General features: G+C 35.0%; 1 protein-coding gene across 9 annotated transcripts; it reads left to right on the top strand.

Annotated features, from left to right (window-relative positions):
• The first annotated feature begins 1,143 nt into the window (after nt 1–1,143).
• On the top strand, nt 1,144–7,491 carry LOC147397959 (dolichyl-diphosphooligosaccharide--protein glycosyltransferase subunit 1B-like). Of its 9 annotated transcripts, XM_086447052.1 has the most exons (12): nt 1,144–1,309; nt 1,476–1,621; nt 1,857–1,937; nt 2,156–2,214; nt 2,351–2,398; nt 2,616–2,693; nt 3,459–3,492; nt 3,560–3,674; nt 3,752–4,372; nt 4,501–4,542; nt 6,570–6,614; nt 6,835–7,491. In XM_086447052.1, the coding sequence occupies exons 9-12, from the start codon at nt 4,223–4,225 to the stop codon at nt 7,474–7,476; spliced, it is 879 nt and encodes a 292-aa protein (XP_086303178.1). In that variant the 5' UTR covers nt 1,144–1,309; nt 1,476–1,621; nt 1,857–1,937; nt 2,156–2,214; nt 2,351–2,398; nt 2,616–2,693; nt 3,459–3,492; nt 3,560–3,674; nt 3,752–4,222; the 3' UTR covers nt 7,477–7,491. The 9 variants fall into 9 exon arrangements, with proteins under 9 accessions (XP_086303178.1, XP_086303179.1, XP_086303175.1 ...); XM_086447053.1 differs by lacking the exon at nt 3,459–3,492 and having other exon boundaries at nt 1,476–1,616; XM_086447049.1 differs by lacking the exon at nt 3,459–3,492.
• Nucleotides 7,492–9,298: the final 1,807 nt, after the last annotated feature.

Below are 9,298 nucleotides of genomic sequence, written 5' to 3'. Positions count from 1 at the left end.
TATGAAATTGTTTGAACGAGTTTTATAATGTTGAGATTATAATTTGAGGTAATGTTTGGAAAAGTGTGTTTTAATCTTTAATTGGACTGTGACAAATAATTCAAGGAATTGGATTGTAGTAAGTCAACAAAATTAACAATCACCACTAAGTTGATCAAGCTCCTTTATTATTATTATTATTATTCTCCTTTATTATTATTATAAAAAACGTTGGACTTTCAGTAATCCAACATGAAGGAGAAACACGAGTTACACGAGCACATATCTCGTTTTTTTCTAGCAAACAGCATCACAACCACCACTACCTCCGATGACACATGACACGGACAAGACACAGACAGACACAAACTGACACAGAGATGAAAGACTTAGATGGAAAACAAAGCGGAGGTGGTTGGTTTAACAATGTTTTAACAATTCACTTGACACGTACAATAGATGCCACCAATTCCTTTACATTCTCCACTAATGTTACCCTCACTCTTGCAAGCTTTGTCACAGTCTTCGTCATAGCCACAAACTTTCTCGAAAGTAGCGCTGGGTTTGTCACAAATCTTTCCTTCCGCCTTTCTCATTGTTATCTCCGCCACCAAAAATTAAATAAATTAACAAGCATTCATACGTACATGATACATGTATGAAATAATTAATTCAATTTTTGTTTTTTTGGGTAATAAATGGAATACTTTTGCATGCGAAACTTCATAATGTTATTGAAAGATGCGTAAGTCTAAATTTTATAAGTAAAATTTGAGTTTGAGCTGCCAATAGCTAACATTATTGGATTGGAAAATAAAATATGTTAAACAAAATATTGATCATAAATTATAAGATAAAATCAAAAGGTTAAATATCAAATCTCTAACAAAGCTTAGTTTAACTTGAACTTATCTATGATTAAACTATCAAAATTATGAGAATAAATATTATATCTAATGATTACACTACAAAAAAAATGTAAAATTAGAACACAAGGGTAAAACGGAATTAAGCCGTTTTTATTAAAAGACGGTATTAAACCGTTTTATTTTTAAAAACCGTTTTATCCGACCCATATTAGTTTATTTAGATGGAACGAAAGTCCGATCCATCTCTCTCACTCTCTCTCTCGTCTCTCTCTCACTCTCTTGTCTCTGATCTCAGTGGCTCTCTTGTCTCTCTCGATCGTCTGTTGATCTCGTCTCTCTCTCAATCGATCGTTTCTCTGATCTCAGTCTCAATCGATCGTCTCTCTATTTCAACTTTCAAGCGAAGACGCCATGAGAGGACCTCCGAAAGGCTCTATCGCTCACAAGAAGCTTAATCCAGCGTAAGATCTGCTTCCTGCTCTTCTAATGTTTGGATTTTTCTGGTTTTTCTTCTCTCTCTTTCATTTCGATTTCATGTTCTTCGTTTTCTAATTTTCTGATTTTAATCGATATCGTCTCTCTGATCTCAGTAGCTCTCTCTCACACGATCGTCTCTCTCGATCTCAGTCGCTCTCCCTCGATCTCATCTCTCTCTCGCTCAGTCGCTAGCTCGGTCCTCTCTCTCGCTCAGTCGCTCGGTTGATCTCAGTCGTTCTCACTCGATCTCATCTCTCTCTAGCTCAGTCGCTCGCTCAATCGATCTCTCGGGTGAGGTACTATCTCTAATATCTCTTTTCTTTATATAGATTATATTAGGGATTTGGATTGAAGATTTAGGTTTTTAGATGTGATTAAACATAGTTTTGTTTGTTCTATTATCTCACAGTTCTGATTTACATGAACTAGGTATATTTGTTATTTTATATATATCATTGAGCATAAAATTGTTTCTTATTTTTCTGTCTTTAACACATTTGTCTTGCTTGTTTGATTCTCGGTCTCAATCAGCTTGATTCCAATTCCCAATTAAGAGAAATGATGCAAAACCCAGAATTTCTTCCACAAGAGACGTCCCCTGAAAGAATGCAGGTACCGTCCCTTTAGCTTTTGCCAAGTGAGCATGTTAAATAGTGAGGCTTACACATTTCCCGGTCCTGCTTTCTGTGATGTAAATTGCCAATGTTGAAGAGGGACATCGTATTCCTCGATTATTTTTCATGATTTAGATTACTATAGCTAGTTGGTACATGCTTGTTCTCCGTTGTTTTTTATTTTTATTTTGACTTTTATTTTATAATTTTCTGCAGCAAGTTTTGGCCTTACAGCAATCACTTTTGTCTAATCTTGGTCAATTGCAATCAGCACAGTAAGTCAAGGCATCTACCAATTGCTATAAATCTTTGCTTAAATTTACTTCACAACCATAATGTTCATTTTCTGTTGGAAGGTGACTCTGATCTATATATGTTTTTGGATTTTCGTGGTTTCTTGATGTATAACAGTCTGTTATCGAAGGAGTCGGGATTTATAACCCTGGGTATTGGGGCATGGTAAGGAGTAATTGATACATTATTCTTTCAGAAAGTGATTTTGCTTTCCACCTTATTTTCTAGAAACATACGTACCTTGTGAATGTAACCATATCTATTTTGATTGCTCTGAATCCTATATTTGGAAGAGGAAAATTTGTAATTTTTTCTACTACTCTTTGACCTAACAATGATCCTGACATCATTATTTAATGATTTTTATCCTTTCTTATTGCAGCACCTACCTATGACGCGGAGAAACACTGTAATTTAGAAATTGCAGCTCAGATTTCACGTGTCTCATCCTCCCAATATGGTAATCAACTTCAATCAATCTATAATTTCGTTTTTTCTTGTCTCAAAAATGTCAATGATCATTATTAAATGGGTGGGGTATGAAGATGAATCTTTGAAGGCTAGTGACCACATTAAGGAATTGGTTAGTGGATGAACTATAGTATCTTTTCCATACACTAAGGAAAACAGGTTCTGGGTTATTGCAATAAAAGAAATCGTAAATAGATAGATTAGTGTGGGAATTCTCTTCCCTAATGTTTTGTACTCATCTTCTTTAACAAATAATACATCTTGTTGATTTTCAAAATTAAATGCATAAGTTAAAAATGGTACTCCTAATTCGACTCATAAAATATCCATTTCAGCCTAATAACTTTCTAATATCAATTATCCATCTAACAGCTGAGTCATATAATAGAAGTAACAATTTCTTAGTTGCTTATTATCAGAGAGCCATGTTACCTAGGCATGATGTGTTTAGCTCAATTGGTTTGCTTATACTTTGGAACTTGATGCAACCTTGTGATATCTTTGTGCACAAAACATCCAATGTTATTACATTAGAAATCAAACTTAAATTTTCCATCTGAAACCTGCACTTTGTTGTCCTTTGTTCATAAAAGATAGGCCCATATAGTAAAAGCCATGTTTTTGATCAGCATGACCTTCAAATTCAAATTCGTACTCTTAGCTGAAAGATTCACTATTATTCTCAGTCGAAAATTGACTTACCAGAATGAGGTACCTTTATAAGTCTTTTGGATGCCTGGGAATTTGTTTGCAGATTGGATGTTTAGGATCATCTGCAGTGGGATGAGGTACCTTTAGAACTCTTTTGGAAGCCCGGGAAATTAAGTTGTTTATTATGTTCTGCTTGTCATGTAGATTGGGTTTTCTTGCATTATTTACCCATGTCTAGTGCGTCAATACATGGGTCAGGCCGCATTTCTTACAAAGAATTTCTCCGTTATACCTATAAGCTTCTATGCATCAATTCCAAGTAAGCTTCCCTAAAAACTTGACGAGGAACATTTTATCTGATTTGCTTTGCTTAATCTACTTGTTACTTTTGTGTAGAGCCTGTGTTTTGGCCGGTTAAGCGATGGCTTTCATGGAGACTCCACTATTTTAGGCTCCAACTGTAGTCCACAAGCTGCATTGCAGAACATGGCACATAGTATCTTGGGGTCTTCCAGGGTCCCACATAGGATCTTCTTGTCGAGAGACAACCTGAATTGATGATCTGTTCAATAAGGTCTTAACTCCATATATGTTTTACTGATTTAATATATCACGTAATCACAGGTATGAACTACATTATCAAATGATTACATTTGGAAAGGTATGTTACTATACGAGAATTATAAGGGACATCTGCTACTAACTTGCGATTGATCAATTTTGCTAGATACTTTAACTAACAATTATTTTGGCAAGCCCTCCCCCACCTGCTCCTATGTTATCATCACAATAAACCATCACTGTTTCAAAGCTTGTTCAAATTATTCTCATTCGTAAGTGACGTAGTTGTGGAAGGCCAGATTGGCCATGTCACCATCGTTCAAGAAAGCCTATGGAAGGCCAGACTGGCCATGCTGCCTCTGGACTAGCCACTACAAAGTGGATGTCAATGGCTTTGTCTTTGCTAGCATCAGTGGCCCCTGGCAGTGGTGCAATCAATATTATTTCAGTATTCATGTTAGTAATCTAGGGATTCTCCTTGGGAATAAGTGTTTTTCTTTCCTCTATGTTTATTCACATCTTGTGATTTAATTGTCTCCATTTTCAAATTCTTGTAATCGTAACATGTGCTGTTGGCTCTCCAGGATTTCTGCCAAGCAAAGGGTGACCAACTACAAATGTTGAAGGTAATTGTTATTGTATTCTGGATTTTATTTCTTGTTATTATATTCTTTATATTATTTTTGCTTCTTATTATTATTCTGTATGTTCTGTTTTGATCTTCTCTTATCTATTTCTAACTCAAAATATGACTGCATTTGATTATTGTGCAAGCTAACAGAATCTAAAAATAGGTTTTCAACCCAGATATATTGTGTCACTTGGACGTTCTTCCGAGATCTAGGTTTAACGTTAGGGTGTTTTACAGAATCATGTTCTGTAGGTGGATTGGTTATTTACTCGGTCAATCTGTGCCACTAACTTTGGAGTTTTTTCTGCCTTTATTATTTGGCTCACTAGTGTAACAAGTCCCCTTGTTTTTTCTGTCGTGAGTGTTAGCATGCATCATCTGAGGTGGATGTCAGGACATGCTCTAATACGGTTTGTCTATTAAAGCTTGTGCCCTACTAGGTGTCCCCTTGCTTTGGTGCTTGTTTCACCACAAGGATGCTCTGCATGGAAACTTTGGCGAGGGCTTCTTCTCATTGCTTTGAAACCTTTTTTTTTTTCCCAATTTCTGCAAATTGAAGTTATGTTTGCATATGTGGGGTCATACCATTGACAACGGTGCTATTTTGGGGTGAGGTATCAAATTGCACACACGACTTTTCTTGGGCACAACACCTCATATTGCACTTCTTGACGTGAAAGTGGATATGAATCATAGATGCTATTTCACTCATTTCTCGATGAAAAACACTTACGGTTCCCATATACTTTTACGTCAAAAGTGTGATATGAGATTCTAGCCTAAGGTCACTTTAGCATTATTTTAAAGTTAGAAAGAGAGGAGAGAGAATACAATAAAGTGGGGTTGTGTGTGGACCTTATATCCTACCAAATTGCACCAGCAATTTTTATCACAATCATTATGTCCCACAAATTATCTATGGGTTTATTCATATTTTATAGTGTGATAAAATAACATCCCTTAAAAATTTATTCAAGATTTTGAAAATCTGAGATAAGATCACTATGGTCTTGAGATGGCTGAGTAAAAAAAAAAAATCATTTCCATACCTCTGAGGATAAAATTCATGGTGGCACAAGATTGGGATAAGATTGATCCACAAGTATCTCTATATTTGATTTGTATTTTTTCTTTATATACGCATTTTTATTGAGTTAGGATATATTAAATAACATTGAGATAAACGTTAACCGTTCGAATTGATATTTTAACGGTTGGGATTTCGTGTTTATATGAGTTGGGCCAATCCAGGCTTGGTATAGGCCCAATCAGATTCTTAAGATCTTGTAGCGAGTTGAACCTGACCAGATCAAATCTACACTGCATCCAAACACATACCATAAGAGAATTCTACGAATGACCTACATACAAAAGTCTACCAAGTTCTAACAGAAGCAACAGTCAATCCAGCCATGGCAGGTCTGCTTAGGGTTCGACTTGCCCTAATTTTATCTATGTTAGCGGTTCAATCGTTTGTTGCGATCTCCTTTTCTACTTCTTCTTTGCAGGAACTTTCGATAATCAACGCAGAACGAAGAGTAAGTTTTCAAATCGATCGAATTTTTATTTTTTATGATGATATCTTTCCATGTTGAGTTGAGCTGATAATCTGTGCAAATCCCTAATTAGGGTTTATTTTGATGTCATTTGAAGATGACCTGCATATTTTTCTGCTAGATTCATATAAAATTCGTTAATTGAATTTTAAATTCTTTGGATTTAGATTTCGGAAATATGCTAATTATAATTTTCTTAAGTTAATTATAAAGTTATCGGTTTAGATTCATAAACAAATGTTATTTTTGATAATTGGAAGTTCAACAGATCTCTGTGTCTAATGAACTAGAAAATAGATTTACTTTGATCTTAAATAATCTTTGGTTGTAAGGTAAGTGATACCATATATTGATCTATAATTTGTTTGGATACTTGAAGATTCTATCTTTTGATTCCTTAGTTTGTGCAATAAAATCAGTCCAATGATTATGAGTCTCACTATTAATCTACTGATAACCGATGCAGATTGACGTAAGCTCTCACATTGTAAGGGTTTTCCTGACATTGAAGGTAATTTTTTCCATCTTTATAATCTTTTAAATGATTTACATTTGAATTCTATATGTTATTTGGAAATTACAGAAACTTCCATGCTATGTTACTGATTGAAACCTCAAGAATGACCTTCAAATTACCATGCCATCGATTGTTTTATTATGTTTTCTATGATTTCCATTTCAAGATTTACTTATGATCCAGCATTCATACATGATTAATGGATCTCTTTCAGGTTGAAAATACTGGGACATCTCCTGCATCTGAAATTTTTCTTGCTTTCCCACCTACCCAAGTTGAACATTTAGCACTCGTCAAAGCAGCAAAAACTGTAGGGAAACGGAAAAAGAAAACTCATGTACCCCTTACTGTAAACCCCACCGAGCTATCCGATGCACCGAATGGAGCTAAATTCTTCTCAATCTCTCTGTCCAATCCACTGAACACTGGTGAAACTGTAAATCTTGAAGTGCTTTATGTTTTAACACATTCTCTAGAACCTTTCCCAGCAGAGATCAGCCAATCAGAGTCTCAATTGGTTTATTACCGTGATAGTGCATTAATATTGTCTCCGTATCATATTAAAGAACAGACAACATATATTAAAACACCAAGTACTAGGATGGAATCTTATACGAGAGTGGATCCTACTAACCGCGTGGGTACCGAACTGAAGTATGGGTGGTACAATGACCGTTCTCCTTATTCATTTTCTCCCATAATTGTTCATTTCGAGAATAACAATCCATTTGCTGTTGTTGAGGAACTTGTACGCGAAGTAGAAATATCTCATTGGGGCAGCCTTCAAATTACAGACCATTACAAGCTGGTTCATGGGGGTGCTCAACACAAGGGTATCTTTTCAAGGTTAGCTTAGCTGTTACTTGCTTCTATATATATATTCTTTATTATCTTTTGTAGATTGCTGGAATCATCGGACGCTTAACTAGTTTAATGTTGGAATGGATTTCTAATTACAATTATAGGCCAAGTTTAGTTTATCAAGTGGGAGAGTATGTCACTTATCCGGAAATATATATATATAATAGAGAATCCATCATCCTACAAAGTGCATCTCTGTTTGTTAGAAGAAGGATTGATAATAAACCAATTGAGACTCTGATTGGCTGATCACCACCTCTATCCCAACTATATTGACATGAATCATATTCCTCCATCAATAATTCTTTGTAAAACAATAGCTATTTATTGTGTTCCATAGATAGTGAAATAATTGATTAGACAACTATCTGCATCATCTTTGAGAGTGGAAGCTTATCTGCATCATCTTTTGGTTGATCAGGAGCACTTGTTTCAAACACTATTTTGAAGGTGCGGAAGCTCATCGTGAGAGTATGCAATGTGGTAACACGGAAGAATTATTTTATTGGTAGTTGCGGGCATTGTGGGGATCTTAAAGAAGATAGGGAGGGATGGGAGTGATGGCATTGCTTCCTTGTAAGCACTTGTGCTTGTGTAATGATTGTGAATGGTTTATCGATGCATTGTAATTTTGGATTTATAAATTATGACTCATTGCAACTCTTTTTGTGTATAAATTATTGTGATAGAGAACCTTGATGTACTCTATTTGGATCTATTTTAACCGTGGGTAATAGGCAAGTAGCAAAAAAAAAAAAAAAAAAATTTTAGATATCAATTTATAATAATTTTAGATATCGGTTTGTAACCGATGTCTAAAGTCTCAGACGTAGGACATCAGTTCTATAAAATCGGATGTCTCAAATCTTTTTGGGTTCATGTATGCTGCTATATAAAGACGCAGATTAGGAAGGGTTGTAAGCCGTTCCAAATTCCGAGATCTGGAACGGTTTGTAACCGTTCCAAATCATGAAATATAGAACAACCATTTAACCTCATTAACGACGCCTCGATTAAAGACGGTTTGCAAGCCGTTTCATAGTGGATTAGGAACGGTAATAAACCGTTCCTAATTACCATATGTGTTGTAGTGTTAATACTTAATAAATTGGTATCATAATAGAGAAATGAAGCGTGATTAGAAATAAATAAAATTATAGGAGATGATCTTGCTTAGGCTTCATCGACATCTCTAACATAAGTCTAGCCAGAGATTATAGGAAGAATAATACAAGAAAAATTAAAATAAAAATAAAGAGAGAAGAGAGTGGGAAGAAAGTAATGCTCTTTTTATTAATCTTGACCAGAAACGGACAGAGAACTCATTCTATTTACAAAGCTTGAACTGAAAATAAATTAAAATTTGAAAAATAGAAGAAAAGAGGTAGAAGAAGATAGGAGAGGATGACTTCCAAAGAGATGAGATATTTTGATTTTGGTTTGCTCGCTTATTTATAAAAACTAGATTATGATTTCGTTAGGCTAAGGAAACCAATCATGTCGCCTTAGTATTGCACAAATCTCGAGAAAAAATTTATCGACATCACTACGCCACTCAAGGGGTTCTCTGCTCCTCTATTAGTATGGGACCAATGGATCTGAATTTTGGTCTATAGTCTTGTCTTGGGTCCTGGATTGCAATGTTCTTCTTTATTCATCTTTGTGTTTCCTTTTAGATATCGTGACTTTGACCTATAGAAATAAATAACTGAAATTAGGCAAAATATTCATAATTTATTAAAAGAACGATAATAAACAAGGACTATCAATGAATTATATCTATTTATGGGATTTAGTGTATACTTAAGTCTTAAAGT

The sequence above is a fragment of the Akebia trifoliata genome, chromosome 7 (assembly GCF_017979445.1).
Source record: "Akebia trifoliata isolate Shusen 1 chromosome 7, ASM1797944v1, whole genome shotgun sequence".
Taxonomy (NCBI): domain Eukaryota; kingdom Viridiplantae; phylum Streptophyta; class Magnoliopsida; order Ranunculales; family Lardizabalaceae; genus Akebia; species Akebia trifoliata.
This window is presented reverse-complemented; position numbering and strand designations above follow the sequence as displayed.